Source organism: Miniopterus natalensis, chromosome 2, assembly GCF_054644295.1.
Source record: "Miniopterus natalensis isolate mMinNat1 chromosome 2, mMinNat1.hap1, whole genome shotgun sequence".
Lineage (NCBI taxonomy): Eukaryota > Metazoa > Chordata > Mammalia > Chiroptera > Miniopteridae > Miniopterus > Miniopterus natalensis.
In genome coordinates, this window is record NC_142082.1 from 113,506,442 (window position 1) to 113,532,423 (window position 25,982).

Below are 25,982 nucleotides of genomic sequence, written 5' to 3' on the forward strand. Positions count from 1 at the left end.
AGTGAGGTTCATGAGACTCTGAACGGGGCAGTGATGGTAGGATAAATACGTTTTAGAGGAAACTATCAACATCATCTGGAGGTATTCAAATATATCTGTAAAATGAATTAATTAATGAATATGCAATATGACTTATTTCTGCAAAGTCAAGTGAATAGTTTTAAATATAACAGAAGATTTCCTGTCTAAATGCCACTGGATTTCTTTTCACTCAAGTTCTTCCTAAATTGTTTAAGTAAGTTTATTCCTTTAGAATTTTTTTTTTTTTATATATAATCTTACATGTCATTGGGTCATGATGGCTCATACCTTCTTGATTATTTGATAGACATGGAATATAATGATCTGTATTATAATTATCTCCATGGAACACTAATTCTTTTTGTTGGCAATCAAATTCTATCTGATGTATGATCAATATTTATTTATAGTACTAAATAGAACCTTCTGAGTTAATATTATGAACATTTCTAGAATTTCACAAAAGAGTAAAAAAGTATCTCTGATTGGGTATTATACAGGCTCAGCTTTCTTCAGGAATATAATTACTTACTGTTGATTTTTAATTGGACCTCTGATTACTTTGTAGGCACAGTATAAATGCAAAGGAAGGCTGACTACCAATAATTCAAGTATTTACCATCCTTGCCAATATTTGCTATCTTTATTCTGTAATTTAAAAGCAACTGAACTAAACAAATGGATTTGACAGTGTCCCCTGAATACTAGAAAATTTGGGCTATCCGAAGAAAACTCTGTGGATTGATGTCCTTCATCATTTTTAAGGATGCTAAAACCACACACCTATAAGATAAAAGAAGCTTCATGTTTTTGTAGCTTGGGAATGCCATAGGAAAGAGGTAATCTTTCCAATTAACTTAAACAGATGAATCCCACAGTGGATTCTGACTGGCGCACCTTGGGTGATGTCCCTGTACCTCACCAACCAGATGACTGGATGCACCCAGGTGCTAAACCCACCCTTAGAGTTGGGGGTGTGAGGGGAACAGAACCTTGTGAATGACAAACCCTCCTGAAAGACATAGAGTCCAGTGTGAATTCTACAAAAGAAAGTGGGGTCCTGGTAGCAGAGGAGGAACAACAGGCAGATAAAGAGTCCTAACCATAGCCCATATGCCTGGATCAGATCATGATTTTTCCATTTACTCATTGAGGGAACTTAAATAACTTTACCTTGTTGGTCCTCAGTTTTCCTATTTATCAAATAGAAAAATTATCTCACATGACTGTTGAGAGAGGTTAGTGACATAGTATAAGCGAAGCCTAGCCCAATTCCTGGCTCATGTCTGGCATCAGTGACCTAATTAGAAAAATATTTAAGAGATTCCCTGTGTTCTGCTCACTGTACCAGACACTGAAGATAAAATAATGAGTGAGAAGCATCTTAGTCAGTGGCTTTAATCAAATTATCACACAAAGAAATGTCAAACAGAAACTGTTTTGTAAGTACTACAAGAGAGGGAATTCCTACTTGTGTTTATTATAATGAGTTGACTGAACCATAGGTTAGAGAAAGGCTGCTTGAGGAAGGGAATATATGGAATACTGGTTGAAATCTAAAGAATGAGAAGAGATTTCCTAGGCAAAGAGGAGAGGGTTGAGCAAAATGGTCTAAGCAGAGGCAGGAGGAAGGGTACAGAAGGCTCTGAAATGGGAGGGGATTGCAAGGAACAGAACGAAGGCCCTTGTCCCTGGAGCAGGGAGACACAGCGTGAGTGACTCTGGGGAGGCAGCAAGGGGCCAGACCCTGGGAGTCTTGAAGCCTTTCCTAAGGTATTTCTTTCTTTATCCCAAGAGCAATGGTAAGCTACCAGGTTGGAGCCGAAGAGTTAATAATCAAAGCATGCTTGTTCTCCTTCTCATTTTCTTTTTTTAAAATTTTTATTGATTTTTTAAAAAAATTCTTACCCAAGGATATTTTTTCCATTGCTTTTCAGAGACAACAAAAGGGGGAGAAAGAGACACACACATCAATTGGTTGCCTCCCACATGCACCCTGACCTGAGGCTGGGATGGAGCCTGCAGCCCTGGGGTGGAGCCTGCAACTGAAGTACCTGCCCCTGGCTGGAATCAAAGCCAGGACCCTTTGGTCTGCAGGCCAATGCTCTAACCACTGGGCAACACCAGTGGGGCTCCTTCTCCTTTTCTGCCTCCCCCAGGCATGAGAATGGATGGCCTCCCTCTGGTCTGGCCTAGTCAGACAACATGGGCTTTAGTTTGGGGTGCCACTTTTTAAAAAAGGGTCCTGAAACCACCTGTGTTGCTACAAAGGGCAGCCACAAAGTGGTGAAGGAAGAAGATGTTTCATGTTGCACAAAGCAAGACTGAGAAGATTTATTTACTAAATAAAACCTGTTTCTTAGCAGCAACAAATGTTAAAGCTTGTTTTAAAAAGCTATTCAACAATTAGGTTGATTTAAAAACAACAACAACAACAACACCACCACGGTGGACCAGCTAGCGTTGAAAGCATGCAAGGAAAGACTAGACAGTCATGTAGAGACTTTCTTTCCACTGTATCAAATGTTGAACTCTGTACCCTAAAATGGGGGCCTACTCTTTCTAAAAGAAAAAATTCCCTGTGCTCCTTATTCACTTGGGCCATAGCTCTGCTCTTGTTCACTTTTAAGTACCTCCTGTTTTCTTTTTTCTGCTAAGGAACTGCATTCTGGCCCATGTCTCCCCTCAAAGGCCTACCTTAAAGAGAAATCTGTCTTCCTGACCCACTTCTGACCTTCCTATGAGCTTTCCTACTATCATTGATTTGCATTCTAACTCTTTTTAATCCCTTTGAAATGTTTTTTTATTCTCTTGACTTGATTTCAAGTAACATGATCATGTAGCAACTGTAGCACAGCGGTATGAAAGAAACAAAAGATACAGAGTTATGGATGAGAAAGCCAGTGGTGATATTAACGGAGGTGGGAGGGTGAGACAGAGAACTGAGAGGGAAAAGAGGGGAAGGAGGGAGGGAGAGAAGAGAGGGAGAGTGCACTGTAGGAGATGAATATACTGAGTATTGAGATGAATTACTGAGTTGAATGAAAATAAATTAAACTTAATTTCTGGTAGGTCTACCCCCTTGTTTCTTTAAACCTCATATAACTTATTAGGCCATTCCATCCTATTGATTTCATAAAATTAGTATGGTTAGATTGATGTTTCCCAAGCTTCAGCAATTCTACCAACTTCATGGTTTTTGTCATATACACCCTCCTTTAGCACTAGTTATTTATTTAATGTTACACATTAAACTGACTTTAAATTGACCTTTCAAACCTTTTCTAAGAAACAGTCAAGTTGGAATCATCTGTTTGATGTGATATACATATATATATTATATAGTATACATTTTAATTTATATTCATTTAATAAAATAAACAAAAACATTTATCTGTGACCCACCTAAAATCACCTTGGGAACCTGTACAGTTCGCATGCCACACTGCTAAAACCTTGGACTTGAGGCAAGGTCATAGAGCCTGCAACAGAATCTGAAATAGATTCTCCTCAAACTCTTCCCTTTCTATTAGACCATATGAGACATTTCAGAAGTGTAGCTCCTTTGTGCATAATATATACTCAACTGTTTGGAAACTCTGGCAGAGTAAAATTACTCCTAAAACCTGGCTGTGTTAACTGTCCAGTGCTGTCACACTTGCTTCTGTTTTCAGACTTCTTTCCAATTCCACTTAAAATGGCCTGCAGTTCCATTTCGGTTAAAAGTAAAAGCAATTATTTAATATTTTAAACCTTCCTGGCGATCCTTTATTCAATTATTTTCCTAACTATGGAGGTAGTCTTCTAGCTGGGAGCTCCAGAGCCACATGGAGTGAAGCCTCTGAAGTTTGCACAGTGACATACCTAGTCTTCATTTCCCCTCCATGTTCCCTCCAAACTGATTTGCTTCTGAGTGTGGTAGACTGAGGGATGGCCCTCCAAAGGCATCAACATCCTAACCCCTGGGACCTCTGAATATGCTATGTCATGAGGCCCAGGGGAATTAAGATCCCAGATGGAATCGATGTTGCTAATCAGCTGACTAAAATGGGAAAATGATCCTGGATGACCCAGGTGGGCCCAATGGAATCTCAAGGGGCTTAGAAGTAGAAGAGAGAGGTGCAAGGAAGGTTCAAATGGTTTGATGTGAGGAGGGCCGAGCTCCCCATTACAGACTTGGACGGTGACGGAGGCTATGAGCTAAAGAAACAGGCAGCTTCAAAAGCCAGAAAAGGCAAGAGAAGGGGCTTTCTCCTAGGGCTTCTACAAGGAACTTAGCCCTGCCAATATTTAGCCCAGGGAGACTCATCTTAGCCTTCTGGCCTCTAAACTGTAAAATAGTAAGTTTGTGTTGTGGTAAGCCATTAAGTTTATGGTTATTGGTTACAGCAGCAGTAGAAAACGAACAGATTGAGCTTCAAATTTTGCCTAGTTTCTTGTTCTCTCACAGTTACAGGTTTGGCTCATTCCTTTTAAACAAAGGCTCACTGAACTAATTAAGGCAAACTTGGAACTCTACTCATTAAAATGGCTAATTTCTAAATTTACATATTATTGATGCTAATGTCCAGTTAACATTTTCTTTTAAAATATAATAAAAATGCTTTTTTTAATTGTCTCTAGTTAAAGAAAAATATAAAAGAGTTTTGGAGCATCAATAAAATATTTGTTTTATGTATTTTTATTTTAAGGCTGTAGAGCCAGGGCACTGAATTCAAAACAAGCTCTGCCATGTACTAGCTGTGGTTCGGGAAAACTGACCTCTGTAAGCCTCCGTTTCATCATCTATAAAATGGGAATAAAAACGATAGGACCTATACAATACCTTGGGGAAAAGATTAATTAGATAATCTATATAAAGTCCTTAGCCTGGCGGCTGGCATGTAATTAAGTGCATCACATAATGGTGTTCGCTATTATTATTATTGTTGCGTTATCTTTCTGACTTCAAAAACTTCTCTAACAAAAAGTAGTTTTCAGAACACTTGCTGTGTCTGCCACCTGCACAGTTAATCTCTCTTCCTTTCAATCTTAATTCCTAAAGAAGCACAGTGAACCCTTCTGAAAATAGCATCTCCCTCAGCAATACTTAACCCTGAGTGAGCAATTCTTTTAAATATTAAATATGTGTTCACTAAAGTGCTCGTTAAAAAAAAACAAACAAAAAAATCGAAGGGCAAGATAATGGTCTAAGTTCTAATTAAGCCTCCTTTAAAAGAAATTCTCCAAAGCGGGTGGAGTGAATTATGTGCGAGGCTCCTGGTGGAGTCCTCTCCGGAACCACCTCTGCGTAAACGAGGGAGCTCCGAGCCGTCGCCAGCGCGCGAGGTGTATTGTCTGCGGGGCGGCGCCAGGTGAGCCCCCGAAGAGCCGAGACGCCGCGCGGGGACCCGCCCGACTCGCGCGCAGCGCCCGCGGCGGCTGCAGGTGGTGAGGCTTCGCCCCGCCCGTGCGCCCTGCAGGCTTCCTGCCGGTGCGCGTCCGGGGCCCCCAGGCGAGGGGACGCGCTTGGCCTGATCTCTGCAACTTTCCACGGGGCTCTGACCGCCCTCCGTGGCCTCCCCCCGCGCCAGCGCGCGGACTCGCCTCCCCGGGGCTCCGGAAGGGAAGGAGGCGTGTCCGGAGCAGGCGGGAGGGAGCTCTATAAAAGTGCTGGCGGCGCGCCGGCCGGGGCTTCATTCGCCGCCTTGCGCCGGGACCGGGAGCGCCGCGGGGAGCACGGGCCGTGGAGAGGGCGCTGCGCTCGGGCTACCCAATGCGTGGACTATCTGCAGCCGCTGCTGGTGCAATATGCTGGAGCTCCAGAACAGCTAAACGGAGTCGCCACACCGCTGCCTGGGCTGGATCACAGCGCTGCCTTTCCTTATGAAGAAGACACAAGTGAGTAGGGCTCCCCGGGGTGCTCGCGGGCTCCCCAAGAAAATCGCGCCCGGAGGCCGGCGCGTCCCGGCACTAGCTGCGTCCCCGGGGCGTGCGGGTCTGTGCTGGCCGGACCCGCCGGGAAGGTGCGGGGGAGGCAGGCGTGGCGTGCGAGCGGGAGCCGCCGGCCCGGGTGAGCCGGGGAGAGCGGGAGGGGGAGTGATGAGACGGAGCCCGTGCCAAGTTTGCCGCCGCGGCCGTTAAGTTTGGAGCTGTCAGTAGGGAGCCGCAGTTCCCGTAAGGAGGAAGGAGCTGCTCTTCGGTCGGAGAGTTTCAGTTATCCTGGAAAGGCACGTCTTTGCACGGGAGACATGTTCCCTCGGGTTCCCGGAGATTACAAAACAGCTCCCCGTACGCCACGCGGGCTCGCTCGCTCGCTCTCGCACCCAGATTTGCGTGCAGCCCCAGGTGGGCGTGGGGCTCGCGGGGACCCGAGTGCAACCGCGGGAGCGACGCCGACCCTGAGTTCCTTAGTAGCAGCGCCCCCGGGGCAGGGAACCTGCCCGCCCGCCGCGGAAACTTGGCTCCCGGAGCATTTGCAGGGTTTGCAGCTCGGGGGGAGCTCTGCAGAGAGCTCTAGGGCGGGTAGTACCTCCACATCGCACTCACCTTCTTTCATTATAGGAGAGAAAGTTTCTTTTTTTTCTTTTTTTTTAATGGGCACCTCTAATGATAGTTTTTGAGGTAATTCTCAGCGCTGCTAAATTGTGCATTATACACTTAAACACTGGGTAAAGCACCGCCCAGGGGTACAATTAGATTTTTCTTTTTTTCTTGAAGCAGATATGTGGCTTGTCATTTAGAAAGGGCCCCCTCGGTACTGCTATCCGCAGTTCTTTCCACCGCGGCCGTTTTACCTCTTCTCACTTCTCCCCTTTGGAATTGTTGTGAGTATCTGCCCCGGGTTGGGTAAAGCTGCCCTTTCACCCCCCAGAGGCTCTATCGGAGATTGCAACTCCCGAAATGCCTGGAAGGGGTAGAAGTGTTGGGGGGGAAAGGGAGATTAGGGGTGTGTACAAATCGTCAGTGAAGAATGAAGGCATCAATGTGCGGAAGATGCTGTATTAAATGCCCTGCTTCGTGTCATATTTTAAATAGATGGCCAGGCGTGGGAAATACATCCAGAAGGCACAAGGAAGCCTGCAGCCCGTTGCACCGGTGCGGGAAAGGGCAGGGGGAAGGGACACTGCCTGGTAGAAAGGTTTGTGCGGCTTCTAGGGCAGCAGCCTTAGGGGAGAGGGAGGGAGAGGGCACATTCCTCCCTTGCAAGCAGGTTGGCTTAAGCGCAGAGCATTGAAGGCCACACCTGGGATCCCCACAGTGTGCTGTTGAAATGCCAGGGTTAAAGCCTGGGAACGCAAGAGAAGTTACAATGTAATTTCTTGATTTGCACAGGTTTTCTGCTTTGCAGGATTGGTAAGGAAGGGTGCGGAGCCAATTCCTGCTATAGTCGTGGCTGCTCACATGAATGGTAGTGGTGAGATCTGGGTGGGGGAATCTCTACTAGTTCAGAAAAAGAGCCTAAACCTGTTTAAACAAGGGCAGTGGAGACAGATCAGGTTAATGACCAACACTCCAAAGGAGGGCGACATACTATCATGTCACTTTGAGTGTCAGTAGGATTGATGATCCTTGCACCCTTGCTTTACGAAACACAGGTGAGCTCTGTAATCTCCTTTCTGACTTTGATTAAATGGCAGTGTAAATCTGATTACATGGAATAATTCCATTGAAAACTAGAAAGAGGTCCATCAAGCCTGAAACTCGATGGCGTTAGTGACTCAGTGCTTCGGACCAGGGACATTTGAGACAGCTAAGTATTTTAGAAATGTGACCTGCTCAGACCAAGTTAAAGTGCAAGCCCTTTGGGGGAACTTGCCGATGTTAAAGGACTTGCAGGCATAGGAAGGCAGTGCCCTTGTTGAATGAAGACATTCATTGCCTGGGATCTAATGACCTTCAAGGTTTCCTTTAAGGATACTTCTAGCAGTTCCACATTCTTGCCACTGAAAAGGGGAACACTGGAAACAGCATGAAATCAATAAAATAATCCGTGGAAATAGGGGAGGGGGATTACATCCTGGTTCATATTGCTAAATTTTCTAATCTTAAATTTTCTGTGCAACCCTGTGTGGATGGAGTAGCATAAGGAAATCAGAGATTAAGAAGATGAATTGTTCTACAGAATCTAATGTTATCCTTGCCAGTGAGGAATGTCTATTAAATCAATAGTTTAAACGGTCATTTATAAAGATGGCCTCAATAGCAAAGTTCTATTCTAAGGCAAACAGTTTTGTGCTCTCCCACTACCCAAGATGTAAAACTAGAATTTAATAATAATAATAATAGTAAACTTTAATTTGAATTATGCAGCTCTCCAAGAATCATGGGTGCACCAGACGTTCTGGCCTTTCAGTTAAGCTAAATAAGTGTGAAAAATCCATCAACAACCAATTGGGGTTTGATAAATGATTCTTTCATTTAGCATGTTTGATGGACTTTAGCATTAAATAAATAATTACATGGATAATAGCAGTGAGGAGCATTTGTAACAGTAAACGTGACCACAAGTCTACAGAAATGAATGCATTTTGCATTTTTCAGATTTCTGATTGCATGTTATTAATATTTTGTAGTTTTACAGTTTGACAGGAATTGTGGCTTAGGTTCAGAAAGAACATCTATTGCCATGTATAATCATTTATTTCAATGTACTATTCTGATATACTGGTATGTTAAATAACAACTGGGCAGCGTGTTTTGCAATACCATTTTAAAAAGTGCTATCAATTAATGGACCTGGTGCCCTATTTATTGATGTACTTACATTTTAGTTTTGAGATGGTTTGTGAGAGTTTTTGTTACTGCTGTCAGCTTTTTAAAATATTAAGAAAAGCGTTATCTTGCAAACAGTGTAGAAAAGGCCATTTTAGACATACATTAGTTCTCAGAGAAACAAATAGAATGCTCGCTAGCTTTTGTTGTTCCAAGAAAACATCTCTCTTTTGTCTGTCTGTAGTTTGTCACTTGGGTGATAATACAAGTTTGTAGAAGAAAAACATTTCTGAAAAGAGCATTTTTTCACCGTATCCTTAAAATCACTCAATTTGGAATGTGTGCTTGGAATAATTCTATTTTGTGTAGCTTTTAATTGATACATTCTGCCAAGATTTTAAAACTAAAGTGCTAAGTCAATTACTTTTAACATAAAACATGGAAAATAACCATATGGAAATCCGAAGGCCTGAGCCAAACCAATTAAAATTGCTAAATTTTTTTAATGTCTAACTGCTGATTTGAACATAGCAAATTGTGAGTCACATTTGTTCTCGAATCATAGGTGATTGAAATCTTCCCATCACCAGGAGTAAAATGAAATAAAAAAAAAAAATCCCTGCCCCAATGGCTAGTCTGACTATTGGAGGTTTTATGCATGCCCTTCCCCCCCATGTCTCGGGAGCACCTCTGATGTAGTGGGAAGATCCTAGCTAGGCTCTAGCTTTTGAAGACTTAGATTCTAATTCCTGTTTCACCACTGGTGAGACAAATGGCCTTAGGCAAATAAGTGGTTAAACTTCTTGGGAATTCCATTTTGTAATCTGTCTGATGGTTATAAAATAATCATAAAGAGTTTTCTCACATGGTGGTTGTAAAGATTTAACAAGATTTTATATATGTCTTTATCCCAGCACAGTGGCTCACTGTAGTTACAGTCTGAATTTATTGTTCCTGAGGAGAGAATTGCCTGCTGGTTAACTTAACAACCCAGCGAAAACTGGCTATTGCAGGTAAATGATGCTTAGCCAGTGAAGCAGAGACCACGTTTTCACAAATCTGAATCTGTGGATTTAGTGTCACCCATTCCAGGCTGATAATCTGTTTATAGACTATAATTAACACACATCAAACTAGGACTGTATGAAAACAAAGGCTATGTGTGGCATGTGAGGGATGTTAAATTCTTTCAAGTGTTTCTTTAAAAGTGAAAATGAATGAGAGAGTTAGAATTGAAAATAAAAATAGAAATGGAAATATTATCACCATCTCTGATTCGCTTCCATATTTCCACCCTCTTGCTTTCCAGTTCCCCTTGTATGGTGCTGAGGGCTTATTTTACTTTAAGCAGACCCTTCGCTTCCTGCCCCTGGTGTCCTTACCCTTGCTCTTCTGCGCGAGGCCGTGCATTCATTTCTGCAGGGTGTCCTTTTTGTCTTTCCCAGGCAATGTGCAGTGACTGTTTTTATCTATTATGCAAGTTTGGGAGATTTTGGTTTTCTTTTCTTGATTACCTTAATGTTCCCTTTTGTAAATTAGGCTAAGGCATTTGGATGTAAATCAATCTTTGGAGTGATCTTTTATCTTTTTGTTTCTAGTACACGAATCCAACAGCTGCGGGGGACTGTTTTTGGGTGTAAATCATCTGTGCAGTCAGAACACTTATGAAACAAATTGAGGCAACACCGGGATGCTTTTGTAATATAGGCTGTTTTCAAAGTTATTTTGTATAGACTTTGTCTCCTAGAGACCATTGTATCCTTACTGATTTTTAAACACCGCAAAATGTTTTTTCCTTTGTACTTAACTATTGGCACGGGAAGAACTGTTTACAGGGTCTGGGAGTTGGAGAGAATTGTTATTAACACATCTCTACCTATTTCCTCTGTCCAGAAGGAAAAAAAGGGAGGCCCTTTCAAAAGGTGGTGCGGGATGATTTTCTTATAATTAGGCCTCATGGTTCTTTTTTAAGATCTCAACGTGTGTCATTTTTATGTTGCTCTCTTTGTCTTTTGGCTAAATTTTATTGTTTTTCTAGGCTGCCACTTGACTTGGGTATTAGGGGATGGAGTTCTTTTATTAGGCCTAAGTTGTATGACTTTGGGGAGGGATTTGAATCTCTCCGAACCTGTTTCCTCAGCTGTAAAATGAGAAAATGGGACTAGGTGATTTCTAAGTGTCTTTCAGTTCTAAAATTTTGAAGGTACTAGTAAAATAGAGGTTTGAATCAGCTGGCATTTAAGCTTCCTTTGGTTCTGAGACTTATGTAGCCATTGCTTTGGTGTAAATACAAATTATAACCATTGCTTTATGATTATGAACCAGCCAATGGGGAGAAATGAAGGAGATTTAAATTTAGACTGTTCTGCTTTTAGCCATTTCACCTGCTTCTTGGTATTTCTCTCTAACGAGAATGGTATTTACACTTTCCTATGTTAGCAATATCCATTGTTGAGGAGGATCTTTACTTTCTCTCTTCTGATCTTTAAATAAGTGAGGAAGGGTCATAAGGCAAAGTCCGAGGGCCAGAGGAGGCAGGCTAACAGAGGTAACGGAAGCCTCCCTGTGCTCGCTAGTCTCTTCTGCTCCTGCAGCCTCCAGTATCTGTGTGCAGTCAGCAGGGATGGAGGGAATCTGACCATGAAGCAGAAAGGGCATTAGTGGGGAGCATTGGAAGAATGGGTCCTGTGCTTGGCTCTTGCTCCAGTGCCAGCAGTCACTGAGTCTCTGCAAGTCTTGGGCAAGTCACTGGATCTTAGGTTGAATTCTGGACCACTCCCTAGTGTTAATCCTCAGAAGACAGTTAAAAGGAGGGGTCTGCAGCTGAAAACACAGGCTCAAAGGGAAGGGAGCAGGCCTGCTGCCTCAGGGAAAGGCCATTCCTGTGGAAGACACTTTGCTGAGGACTTCTGCAGGCTCAGTACTTTCTCAGGAACACCTCTCACCACTTCCTTTCCTCAGCTTTTCTCTAGAACTGACATCAGCTGAGAGTTGGGTCAAGCCCGGTAGCCAGCAGCTGGTTTTCCTTAGCAATCAGAAGCCATGACAGTCCTTTCCTCATTGTTGACAGACTATTAAAGGATCAGCTGGACCCCGCCTTCAGCCAAGACACCATGGATGCCTCAGAAAATTGAGCAGTGACACTGACAGTGAGGCTGTTCTCCTCTAAGCCCAGGCAGAGCCCAGAGAGCTGCCCTCTGAGACAGAGCTCAGCATTGAGGCAGTGATCCAGATGGCGAAAAAGGCAGCAGTCGTTCGCGTTCAGTTATCTGGGTGCAGGAATCCAGCACTTGACGTTGCAGGTGTAGCCGTGGCCTTGGTGCTTTGCGTGCTGTAGATTAGAATGTGGTCTTAACTGGGGGGCATTTCGGGTGCCTTTTCTGTGTTCTGGGTGCACAGAACACAGAAAATTGGGCGGTTGCCTTGCAAAGAATGCCTTTGCTCTCTAGGGTGACAATGCAAAAGGGAGCAAAAGGTGAGAGTAAGGGTAAACCCATCGTCAGTGCTCACTTGAAAAAGAAGGCCTCAGCCCCCTTCACCTTGGCAGAAAGGGCACCCACCCCCACCGCAGGGTGGCAGGCTGCAGGCCTGGGAGGTCAGAGCCCAGCAGGGTAGGGGGCCTTGTGTTTGTCTGGCTTACACATACTCTGTTGCCCTTTCAGGAGCAGAAGTTCATCTTCTGAACAGAAGCACCGTGGGGGGCTTAGAACTTTTGCCTCTTTTTCAACTGGACATAAAATCTCTGAAGTCAACAGCCTTTCCACTTAAGTGTATCTCATAACTGGTTTTAGAATGTGGCCTTAAAGGGTATTTGAGTGTTTGAGGAAACCAGGTCACCTCTAAAAATTATAATTTAAGAGTGGCTTTCTATTGTGAGGGACCCCCTTGTGCGGAGTTTTCTGCCATTTACCGGGAGTCCCTTTCTCCATGCCTTTCTAGACACCTGCCTTGTGAAAACATGTGGATTCCTTGATTTCCAAGCAGAGTGTTGCAGAGAAAATGGGTTGCATTATAAAGTCCTTGCTCCTCTCCTTGCATGTGCTGTCCATATAGATGGCTGTTAAAAGTTATATTCACTGCTGAACTTGAGATGAAGAGGAGAGAGGAAGGGTAAAAGTGTTTCATATAAAATGATTTCTAATGTGATCTTGAAAACCCAAGGATTGCTGAACAATCCTCAGCAGTCACACATCATTATTTATGGCTCTATGTAAACCTACAATTTAGTGCTTCTGAAATAGTAAACACATTAGAGATTTCCTTTTTTAAAAAAAAAAAAATGATTGATTTTAGGGAGAGGGAGAGAGATAAAAACATCGATGAGATAGAAACAAAAGCATCAGCATCGATCTGTTGCCTCCTGCATGCCCCCTACTGGGGAATGAGCCTGCGATCCAGGCTTGTGCCCTGACTAGGAATCGAACTGGCAACCTCTTGATGTATGGGGCAGTGCTCAACCACTGAGCACACCATTTGGGTAGGGATTTCTATTTTTGATGACCAACTAAAACCTCTGTGATTGCTTTACTTTGGATCTCTGGCAATTTAGAAAGCTGCTCTGTTCAGCCAGCCCTACCCTGAAATCTCTGATGTGTTGTGTTAAGCTGAGGATTGACTCTCACAGGTCATTCTGCATGTTAGATAGGGTACATGGCTTGTGCTTTCTGTCTCCAGGTGGTCCAAATGGGCCCTGAATGCAGAGATAATAGAAAAACATTCATGAAAAATGAAAGGGAGGTTAGTAGCATATTTTTAATATTGGATGAAATTAGTTTTATGTACAAAAGCACTACAAAATAGGGTTTATTTAATTCTTGCATTGTTTTGCAATGAATTATTAAAACATATTCTTCACCCTTGCCCAGGAAAGTATTTTTAAAACTTGAGTACATATTTTTTATAATGTACCATGGCCGTAGTACTCTGTATCTTAACAATACTTAGAAAACAGTGGACTTCCTTTTTTCTCCCCATTTGAAACTTGAATCCTTTTATTCATAAACAATTTTAATAGACTTTTAAACCCCAAACTCATTTGACCATTTATTGTTCTACTTCTGTACAAATGTCACACAAATGATTCAGCTTGAAGGAATGAAACTTACTGTAGTATGTGTCAAATTTTGACATTTAAATGTATAGCCACTTTAAAGAGTTTTCATCATTGTTTTATAAAATCAAATCACCCTACTAATAAGATCATACCAGAAGGCACTCAGTAGGAAACAGTTCCAAGATTAATTAATTGCTAGAACTTTCCTCCTGGGGGGTAGGTATGATTTTTTTTAAAATCCCATTTCACAGATGAGGAAACTCAGATAAGGTCTTTCCCCTGCCAACTCCCAAGTATTTACCGCCAAGAATAACACCCAAAGAGATTTAGCTGGCACAGCCACAGTGTGCTAGTGTGGCTTGTGCAGTACCTCAAAGATACAAATTCTGTTTACAGGAACATGGAATCAAAAGCAAATGCAATTCAGATATTCAAAACAGCTGCCAGTGATAGAATTTGGCCAAAAAAAATTCATGATTCCAGTTGCCTAGCAGAGTGGCTCATATCAAATACTCACTGCGCTGTGGAAGGAGTAAATGCCTGATTGGGGTTGTTAGGTGCTGTACATATATATATATATATATATTTTGAAGCTTTTTTCTTTTCTTTCTTTTTTTTAAAAATAAGACAATTTTTTCTAAATTTGTTATTGATTTTAGGGGGGGTTATTGATTGGAAGGGGAAGGGAGGGAGGGAGGGAGGGAAACATCAGTGTATCACTGTGAGAGAGAAACATTGATCAGCTGCCTCTTGCATGTCCCTTGACCAGGGTTCAAACCCCCAGCCTGGGTATGTGGGCTGACTGGGAATCAACCCTCCACCTTTTGGTGTGTGGGACGACGTTCCAGCCAACTGAGCCACACCGGCCAGGGCCAAACAAGTCACATTTTTAACTACTGTGCTGTCTCTATTAAACACACAAATGTGTTTGGTTGATGATTGAAAAGGCTGCTTGGTTCACCATTTACAGCATTATTTTCCATGAATATGCAATAGCATTTACTAAGCAAAGCTGGAGGCCATGTGAGAAAACGGAAAACACTGGATTGAGCTATAGATTAAATGTAGTATTGATTCCGCCAAGGACTAGCTGTGTGACACTAGGTGTTTCTCTCTGAACTTTACTTTCCCAATCTTTAAAATGGGTACAAAAATAACTGCCTATTAGTAGTATTGATTGAGATAGATTGTTTAAGAGCACAATGACTTGAACCTAGTAAATAATCATTACCTTCTCTGCTAGAATAGTGAATTGTGAAAAATATTCCAGCAAATACATATGCTGTAAGAAATAAATTCATTGTTAGCAATTCCTGCCTTTGCATGAATAAATAAAATAATCCTTAGGGATTAATACCTTAACTTCCTTATTTATATTATCTGCCTTCTTTAACACTCATAAGTACTCTTAGCAAATTAAACACATTTTTCCTCCAATTTTATCTCCTTTACCTTTCTCCCCTTCCTGTGAAAGGAAAGTTATACAAAATAGGCCAAAAGACAAGCAGCTTAAAAAGAGAAAGCAGCTTATTGAATAAGGAAATAAGAATAGTTAATAAGTTAATGCATATTTGTTGATTACTCACCATGATGAGGTACCGTGCCACAAACTGCACAGGTACATCTCATTTGATTCTAGCACAAAAAATGTTATGAAGTAAATGCTATTGTTGATATCATTATTTTAACCAAATAAGAAACCTGAAGTTCAGAGAGTTTAAGAACACTTGCCCAAAATTAAAAGAAAAATAAAATGCAAGTAAACGGAAGAGCTGAGATCTGAAGCCAAAGCTGTTGAAGTCTGAAGACTTGACTCACTTAACCACTTCAGTTGAATGCGCTCATACGTAGATATACATACAAATACATACAATCTGTATGGCGTGAACTTTATTAAAAAAAATTTGTGCGTGGAGGCCAAAGCTTTAGTCTTATCTAGGGAAGACTGAGGCAGGAAAGTGGAGGTTCTGGGTGAGTGACAGGTAGCTTCTGGCCCAGCTCCTCAGTCCCAGCCAGGAGTGTGAATGGTTGTGAGGAGCAACCACAAGCACACAAGTCAGGGCACCTGGGCCTGGTCACTTGCCTCTCCCACCTCAGTCTCCTTAGCTGTCAAATGCCTGCCTCATCTGACTGCGCTGAGGGGGAGGCCCCTTATAAACTATAGAAGTGCCATTTTACTTTATGGAATTAAAAATTACTGCCCAAACCTTCATGTCTTTCAAGTAAAATTGTACTTTTGTTGGAAGAGGGCAGGTTTTAAAGTATTTTAAAATTGTGTTTCAAAATAAACTCCTAGAAAAATAGATGCTTCAGGGATCACTTTAATCAATCGGTTCTGACCCTATTTTCATGCTGTTTTCAAAGACAACTTTAAGTGGCTGTGAGCATATTAGAAAACTAATAATGATATATTTATGCTTATGTATGGTTTTTAAAACTATCAGCCATTTAAGTTAGGACCTTTGCTCTGCGATTCATTTTTCTGCTTTGACATTACGGTTTTTTTAAACAAGTGACTATTGGAACACACCTGTCAGCAGCATCGCTATGGGACTTACTCATCAGTTTAGTGGAAACAGAAGTGTTAGCTGAAAGTCCTGGCAGCGCCTGAATGCCGGCGATGGAGACAGCAGAGGTGCAGTGGACCAAGCAGCCTGCAGCTGGACAGCCTCCTTCAGTTGGCTCAGCGCAAAACTCAGCCTCAGTTTCCACATCTACACAACATGGACAGTGATAGTACGCTTCTGAAAGATGGTTATGAAGACTAAATGAAATAATCCACAAAAAGCCCTTTGTCCAGTGCTTGGCACATAGGAAATACTAAAGTGTTCACTGCTATCATTAGCATTAAACAATGGTAAGCTTATCAATGTGATGACTCCTTTCTCTTTTTTTTAACAGTTTTTTTTAAAAATATGACTTTATTGAATTCAGAGAGGAAGGGAGAGGGGGAAAGAGAAGCATCAGTGATTACAGTCATTGATCAGCTGCCTCCTGCATTCCCCCTGCTGGGGATCGAGCCCGAAGTGGGGACCTGTGCCCTGACAGGGAATCGAACCTCGATCTCCTGGATCCTAGGTTGATGCTCAACCACTGAGCCATGCCAGCCGGGCAATGACTCCTTTTTTAAAGTGACTTTAATTGAAAGTATCCACTGTCTCAATGGAAGGGAAAACTGAAGCCATTTATCCAAATAACTTGGGCTTTAAATTCATTTTAGTCCTGAATAATTTGATTGTTTTCATTCCCTGCTATAACAAAAACTGAAAAAGAGCTAAATGTGTACAATTATAATCTCAAGATAGTTTACCTAGAGCAAAGTTACTTCTTTCTATCGTGTGCCAAGGTCACAGAGAGAATCCACAGTGGAGCTGGCTTCTGAGCCAGGCGCCTGCAGCCAGAGCCTGCATGCCTAACCTCTATGTTATACCTAGAACTCGGGGGGCCAAACATGAGTCCTTCCCATGAACCGGTGAGTGAGTTCCTGCTTTTCCCTCTCTGGGAAGAGAAGTCATTTTTTGCATTAACAGAAATATAGCCTCTTGTCAAGGGAGACTGGAAAGAGCGTGGCCTTTGTGTCAGAAGCACCTAGGTTTACCTCTGGCTCTTGACTGTAGCTTACCAAGAGACCTTAGGCAAATTACTTAACTTTGCTTCACCTTTTCTTAACTTAATTTCCTCTTCTGTAAAATGCACTAATAATATTTTGCAGCTTTCCTCTCTCCCTCCCTCCCCCACTTTCCTTCCTACTCCTTTCACCCCTCCCTCCTATTTTGGTTCCCTCCCTCCTTTACCTTTTTAACCTAGAAATAATATGTTGTATATCTGCTTTGTGATTGTCACTTTTTACTATTATAAAAAAGTATTTTGCAGCCCTAAACATGTTTTCCAGCTATACTGTTAAGCACTAAATTATGTTTGTGCAAAGTGTTTGACCCATTGACCTCACAGACACCTGAAGGAGCATGGACTTTGGAGTCAGACAGAATGCGGCCTAAGTCCCAGCTCTACTATTCACCAAGACCATGTGCACATTATTTACTTTCTTACTCTAGGCCCCAATGCCCTCATTTGTCTAATGGGGTAATAGTACATAGTCAGAAGAATACAAAGATTAAATGAGATAATATATGGAAATTGGCCCAGAACTGATAATGTTCAGTAAGTGAGTCTTACTGTGTGGATCAGCATGAATCAGGCTGTCTACTGCTTTTGTGTGATGGCTATCACAGTTTAAAACCTGTGGTCGTTGAAAAGCCCAGGGAGATTAAGGCTGATTGTGGGAAATGGGATTGTGTAACCGTGAACTGAGATTAGTGAAGGGCCTGGATCCCAGTCAGCGTGGGCCTTTGAAACTAAGGATGCTGACACATGTCTTGGCTGCCTCACAAGTTGTGAGAGACTGAGAGGTAATTGACAGAGCTGTTCTCAACAGACCAGGAGGTTCCATTCACAGGCCTAGGGTAGGTTATCATTCTAAGCCTCTAGCGATGAAAAAAATTCTAAACTTTCTAAATTCATGAAAGCTTTGTGTTTATTAATGTCTTTCAAAATGAGCCTCAAACTACTTTATATAGTATGCATGAATAGCTTTGCAGACTCAGATTTGGAGTCACCTCTTCAGATTGGATTTCTTCGAGTCACTTAATTCTTCTTACATTCTGATTTTCTCATTTGTAAAATGAGATTTATAAAGGTGTCTAACTCCTTAGGTGGTTGTGAGGATTAAATAAACCAGTACATGAGATAGGCTAGTACCACGCCAGATACCCAGGAAACGTAGGTAAATGTTAGCAAGCAAAGTTCATTTCGAATTTTCAGCTTATTTTTTGAGTGGTGGGGGATGTGTCGAATTTAGTATGTGTGTACGATCAACAGTTTGGGACTGTTTGCATTACGAATTCAGGGTTTATTTTCTTATGGGTGATTGTGTTTAGAGTTTAAGGGATTGATTGTCCAGGTTAATCTTCGAGTAAGTTTTGTATCCATCCAGACAGACACGAGTTCCTTTTATCAGTCCATTACTTCAGGTAAACAAGCATTCCATTCCCTGACAGAACATTAAACTGTTATGTTCTCTTTGATGGAGTGCTGACTTGTTCAAGCACTTGTGAAAAACAGAAAACAGCTTCTGTTTTCTGACATTGTACAATTTAAAGGCTTTTTCTAGAGGTTTCTTGACTGAATCTTTGACTGCTGCTACCTTAGGAATCAAGTTGCCAACCCAGAAATGTGGAAATGTGTGAAGTAATTTGGGTTCAGTTCATAGTAGGATCTAACACACAAACTTGAGCCAAGACTGTAAAATCAAGAATTGAAATCTCTTTTAAATGAGAAAAAGAAAAAAAAAATGTTTAAGTTCATTCTTTTAAGGCCCAAAGGAAAATGAGACAGAATCACTGGCATATACTATTTGTAAATTACTGAGAAGAGCTGAATTTCCAAGGGGCCTAATTTTGCATCTTTCCCTGAAAATTCGTGTTCTCGCATTTGAGGGGTAATGCAGGAAAGTCAGAACAAGGTGCTAACACCACAGGAGATCCATGTTCTCAATTCAGCTAGGTGGTGTTGGTATATGGGTTAGTCCCTCCAAGGGTGTTCCTTTCATTATCCAACAAAACGAATTACGGTTTCTGTAATTTTAAAGATTCTGTCTAACTCCTACAATCTAGAGTTATAATGGAAGCCTGACCATCTGACTACCTTGGTTAAAATCCTCCACTGACTTTGTGTTTCCTGAAGGGTAAAGTCCAAACCCTCAACAATCATACAGGTGGTCTGTGATTTGGCTGGTGCTTATCTCTGCCACTCCCCAAATGGTAAATTTCATTCCGGTGTCAGCTAACTATGAACGGTGGCACAGTGACATACCCATCGCACTGCCCTTAGTCTCAGGGGCCCTGACAGCCTCTTCAATTGTCTAACTGAGAAGGTTCCTCTTCTCAGGAGCCCTTTCTAATGTCTGTTTGCCCTTCTTCCCTGCCCCCACTCCCATTCTGTTTAGTGACCTTTCCCTGTAGTCCTATAGCAATAAAAAAAAACTGTATACTTTAAACATACCGAAATTATTCTTTTACTTACCTGCCTACCTGGGTAAATTGCCTCATGATGGTATCCCTCGCTGGTGGCACAGCACCAAAAGCTTGATAAAGATTTTCTGAACCGAACTATGAGTTAATGAATCGTGCCAGGTATATTTTTGACTGAATCTTTTACCATTGGCATTCTGAATGTCTACCACCGTTCTAAGCACGGATTTGGGTATTTAGCAGTTTAAAGATATATTTAAATGTGGCGGAAGAAAGTTGGTAGGATTAACAAGAAATGACATTTTCAAATTTCATTTGTGGTTAGAAGACATAAATTTAATCTGTGATCAGAAGCTACCAAGGCAATAATAGTCCTGGGTTATAATACAGTGCTCTAAAGTAGCACTACAGAGATTTTATGTCCTTTAATTTTCATTTGCAGGATACTCTTCTGATGCCTAGTTTTCAAAGTTCTGATGTTTTTAAAGTTATACAACCCTGTAGCATGGCCTATTTCCTTCCTTTTTTTTTTTTTTTTTTTTTTGGTTGATCAGGTAATCTTGGTTTGGGTGTGGAACTGAAAAGTTAATATTCCTGGCACCCATACAGCTTTCCAAGTTTTAGCTACCTCTTGCCTCAGTTTACAAGCAGAAGCTCCATAAATGAGGAGACTACATGACAGGAGTCAGCAGTGAATTAGATGTGCAAAATAGTTTGTGCAGATTTGGTTTTGAAATCTTACAGCAGCTGCAACATATCTTTTAAATTTCATTGAGGTGGATCCACTGCTCACAAGGTCTTTTCATTTCCTGGGAAGTAGGTCCCCATTCTTTCCCATATGATGAGAGAATCTCTTTGCTCCTCAAACAGTCCTCCTGTTTACATTTATGCCTCCATCTCCATTTGATTCCTCAGCAAAACCTGAGTCGTCTTCAAGGAAGAATTTCAGAACACAAAATAGTTTACATTTACTTTGAAGATGGTTAACTCGGAATCTTTCTTTAATAAAAAGCCAGTACTCACATCCTGATAGACTGTAAAAAGTCTTGTCCTTTTATTACTGTTGTATATCTTCTTTTCTCTACTGAATTTGGAGTCTCCTTCTACATACTGGTATTATGGAGAACGCTGAGCATAACTTCATGGATGTCATGGTGGAAAATGGGGATAAAGGAAAACTAGTCATGTGAGAGGAGAGCAGCAATCTTTTGTCCATACTACTCTGAAGAAAAGGTAGCAAAAGTAGCTGATTTTATTCTTTAGTCAAACTAGGAATGAGTCTGGATGGCACAAAGCATTCCGTTCAATCAGATGATTTTTTTTTTTTGCCTGTTGTAGAGATGACAGGTAGAGAACAGTCATCCAGTGCATTGGAAAGAGATAAGATTAGCATTTAAAAGCTTAACCAGTGTCATCACTTCTGAACATGTCTGCTCTCAAGTGACACTGGAAACTGGTGTGTTTCTAGTTCCCAATCACCATGAGTAATTTTTTTTAATTTATTTTTTTATGAATGGCTGCTTTAGAAATTTTGATGGATTGCAGCTCATTGGGGAAATGGAAAAATTTATAGTTGCATCTTATACTGAGTTCTAAATCAACTAAAGAATTGTTGTAGACTTCTCAGAGACTTTCATTGAACTTACTTTAGGAAAGTATCTACATTTTTGAAAAATATGCCCCTGTTGGGTCAACAAAGGAAAGTAACTTCATATTATACCTAGCTAGTTCCTTTAGAAAGGGAGCTCTGGGGATTTTAAAGGAGTTCAGCATTTTGGCTTATTGTCACACTTGACTGCCACATCTACCAAGAAAGGCATTTTCCACTGGTTGTTTATTAAAAATTATTTATTGATTATTTACTACCAGCAAAGTTCTACCTAGTGGCTGGAGATAGAATAGTAAGCAAAACAGTTGCATTGTTCCTGGTCTTCATGGAGTTTACAATCTATTGCTGGTTTTATATCCTAATTTTCCATTTTCGTGGAGTTGGAGAAGTATTTAAAGGCACAGAGAAAGTGGTTAAAAGTTCAAACTGAGAAGCATTTAGCTCCTGTCACATTTGGGGTAATTAAGAGACTTGTGACATTACACTTGTCATTCAGATTTTGCAGGTATTGGGCCCAAGAAAGAAATATGGCCATAGTTTATGCCCAACTAATGACAAAACTCTTATGTTTATCCTTTATTCATTCATTTAGGAATATTTTTGAGAGGCCTTTTTGTGCTCAGCACTGCTCTGTGAACAAAACAGTGAGGAGCTGAAAGAGCCCGCCTTATGGTGCTCAGGCTCAAGAGCAGGGGGCAGTTGATAGGCAAAGCTGGTGGGTGATGCCTCAGTGCTGTTGTGTGACTGCGGATGCCATCTGCTGAGGACTGGATCCTGCATGAGCCAGACCTCGTCTGTGTCCCATTTCCCATCCTGAGTGTGTTCTCTTTTTAAACAATGTAGATCTTGCTACCGCCAGGGTCTGCACCCTATAAGAGATTTTGATCATAGGGAGCACTCTTGTGGGTATTTTAGTAGCAGTTTGCAATGCATGCAGTCCACAGGTGTGGAGGAGCCTGTATGTCAGCAAGGAGCAGCTCAAGGTGCTAGAGCTAAGAATGAACAAGACTAACAGAATCCTCACCCTCACACCATTCACATGCTTGTCAGAAGGGACAAGTGAGAAAAGAGTAGACTCAGTGGGGTTTGACGATAATTTCTGATGAAAATTTGATTGCAGTTGAAATAAAACAGTGATATGAGCATTGAAGCTACTTAACAGGTTACCTGGGAAGGTTTCTCTGAGAAGGTGATATTTGAACTGAATCCTGGATGAAGAGAAGGACTTGCCTTTTGCAGAGCCCAAGAGGGAAAAAGCTTGTAGCACCAGGTGCAAAGGGCTTAAAGTGGGAGTACATTTGAGGAACAGAAAGGAGGCCAGTGTGGTTGGAGTATGGTGGTGGGAGACCGCCTGGTAAGATGTGAGCATGGGGGTGGGCAAGCCTACATTAGTTACCACCTTGTGGGCCTGGTCGGGAGTTCGTGCTTCATTGTAAATGTAGTGCAAAGGCATTCAGTGGTTTTAAGCAGACAGTGATGTTTTATATTCCCAGAAGACCATACTATTGTAAGTAAAAGCATAAAAAGCCAAGAAGGCTATTTAGAGGTGTTTTCAGTCTTCCAGGCAGGAGTGATGGAGAGAAGGGAATGTTTCAAGATACATTTTACTGACTAGAAGTGATGGGACTGGACAGACTAGATGTGGAAACTAATGGAGAGAATCAAGGCTGTTGTCCTGAATTTTGGCTTTAACTACCATGCTTCCAACTTGAAAATGACATTACTGAGGATGCTTGCTCTAGGTGTGGTTAAAAGACATCAATGATGATAACTGTAGTGGGTATCTGTGAAAGTGTGCTATTTTTAGGTATTGTGCCAAGTGCCTTAACACACATCACTCCATTTAATCCTCAACAAGGCTGTGAGGTAGGTTCTGTATTATGCACATGTCACAGGTCGGGTAACTAAAGCACAGGAAGATGAAATAACTTTGCAAAAGACCACAAGGTTAGTCAATGGCAGAAGGGAGATTAAGATTTAGGAAGCCTGATTCTAGAATCACTGCCTCCCAGCCCCTCACTCTCTACTGTGTGTGTTTTCTGTGCATGGGTTAAACACACTGTTTTCTAAAGCTGTCTTGGATTTATTGCAGAAGCTAAAGTTGACTTTTGAAACTCTGCAAATTAGGTTAACATTCACCCATTGCCCAAACAGTTGGGCCTCACTTTTGCACCAGGTAGAGATGAGCCTGCCTGCTTTGGGGGAGTTGATCCAATCCAAGCTCAGGGGGCAGTTTCACAACCTCTTTTTATCACCTTCCTGTGCTGATCTTTAATCTATGGAGAGGCAGAACATAAGTGGGATTGGGACATTCACTGTTGGTATAGCTTTAATTCTGGAGTCGATATTGAAAGCATTAGTAAGAATGATAAAACAATAACTATAGCATTAACAAGTCATGTCATGATCTGTAATGTGCTGTTCCTGTTGTGGATGCTTTATATAACTGTCTTACTTAATCTTTGAAAAAGTCAAAGAGATGTGATCACCCCAAGAAAACTCAGCCTAGGAGAGTTTCCATAATCTGCTTAAGTAACAACATGTAAGTGATAGAACCGAGATTTGCATCTAGGTCTCACTTTTGTTGATGTTCTTTTCTAAACACCATCTGTTTCATAAGCAGTGAACTTGCAATTTACTGTGCTTCAGGTGACAGATAGATATCCAGAGGAACACGTCCTGGGCGTATCTAAGGTAAATTACTCTGTGGTGCTTCAGGTGGTAGAATTGAATTAATGTTCTCATGGATTGACAATCAAAAATGACTTTATAAGAAATTTTAATATGATTCTTAGTGTACAATTTGAATTTTGAAATACGAATGGAAAATTCCTAAGGGAAGTTTAGACTAACCTTTATGAGAAATAAGTGCTTAGTAACTTGGGTTCTTTACTCCTAGTATTGCTTAAGGTCTAGTTGCAGAGAGTATATATAATTTACTCTAACTAGTTAAGCAAAAAGAGATGTATTGAAATGTATCTGATGGCCTGTAAAACCGCTGGGAGCGCTAGAAGAGCAGGCTCAGCATCCAGAACACTGCAGCACCAGGACCCAGTTAAATCCCCTGCTGTGGACTCCCAAGTTCTCATGTCAAGGATGTTCTTCCCATATCAAACCCTGCAGCGTGGTGCCTGATGGGCGAAACCTGAACTCATCTGCAGCTGTAGCTCAATGCAAAGGAGCCCAAGAAATACAGATTTTTGTTTTGCAACCACTACATTACAGCAGGATATGCTAGGAGAGAGCTGGAATGGGAACTGAAAGCCAATTCACAGTATCTACCACACTCACTGCATTTGACTTTTCGTTTTGCAGATTGTTCTAAATTCGGGAGCACCTGACACGTAGCCCTTGAACTGAATGCCACCTTGTTATTTATATTTTTGGGGACCCTTTTGTTTGTGTGGTGCTTTTGTTTTTTTTTCCCCTAATGACAGAGCACCCATGAACAAGTAGAGCCTAAATAGCTTGTTTCAGACTTTAGAGAGTACCTAAGAATGACATGAAGGGCTAGTTCAAAGCACACACATTCCTGAAATATACCTTCAGAAAATCAGATACCTCACAGTGCCCAGGAATCTGGAGTCTAAATAAATAACCTTGATAATTACACTTTGATCTAAACCTCAGGCAGTCAACTCCATTTGTTGCAGTCAGGGCACCTTCCGTGAAAGGGGGCACATTTCAACAATTTTTTCAGTCCAACCAAAGGCAGTTGGTGCGTCCAGCATCCGCTGCGTAATTGGGAAAGCTCATGCCGAGACCTCTGCACATTGGGCTTGTCATCTGATATGACAAAGAAAAGGGTTAAGACTGTGGGTGTTTTTTGGGCTCGTTGGCCTCTAGCTCCGTTGGCTTAGATGCTGTTTAGAGGTAATTAAAGCAGAGTACAAAAATTTATTATGTAGTCAGAAACCTAGGTGAGAAAAAAAACTTTGTTGGAGATTTCCTGAACCGCTTCCTGACAGTAAGTTTTCTTCAAATTTAAAGGCCCTATGAGACCAAACTTGTCAGACTTGCAGTAGCTGATCTGACAAGACATCTGAACACATTTAATTACCTCTGTACTGGAAAATACATGAGAAGTTGTAAAGAGTTCAGGCATTCAGTCCAAATTCAGCACATGGGATCAGATAGCAACTGGAGCCCGACTCTTATTTTCCAACTCTCATTTGTTTGGAGATCAAAAGATTCTACAGATTTTGAAGAGTTGCAGGGCTTTTGATTTTCATGAAGTTGCTTTTAGAAGTGAGTCACATACCTAGAAGAGTGTGAATTATGATTTATGTATTTGTAGCTGTTTTTGGAAAGCTTATCATGGTGGTTCAATGTTAAGAGCAACTATTTGACATGACAGTGAACAATGCCATCCAAAAAGAACCAGTGCCCATGGGGTGCTCCAAGTCAGTATGTGGATTTTAGAGCTGTCATGATTTTTTTTTTTTGGATTTTTTTTGCTTTGTTGCTATACCTTGGCCAGTGTTGGGGGCCTGTCTCTCTTACTTCTTTGAAAATATAGCAAAAAGAATTGGCAATGGATATGTACATCTAGGCTCAATATTGAGCTAGCATCCAC

The 25,982-nt window shown here is 41.6% G+C and overlaps 1 protein-coding gene across 2 annotated transcripts in view; it reads left to right on the top strand.

Moving 5' to 3' along the window:
- Nucleotides 1-5,746: 5,746 nt before the first annotated feature.
- Nucleotides 5,747-25,982, top strand: part of KITLG (KIT ligand) — an 81,268-nt gene continuing 61,032 nt past the window's right edge. The window contains exon 1 of one of the 2 annotated variants that reach the window (XM_016199450.2): nucleotides 5,747-5,901. In XM_016199450.2, coding sequence (XP_016054936.2) covers nucleotides 5,887-5,901 — 15 coding nt within the window. In that variant the 5' untranslated portion in view covers nucleotides 5,747-5,886. The remainder of the gene's footprint in view (nucleotides 5,902-25,982) is intronic. The other variant, XM_016199451.2, reaches the window with a different exon arrangement.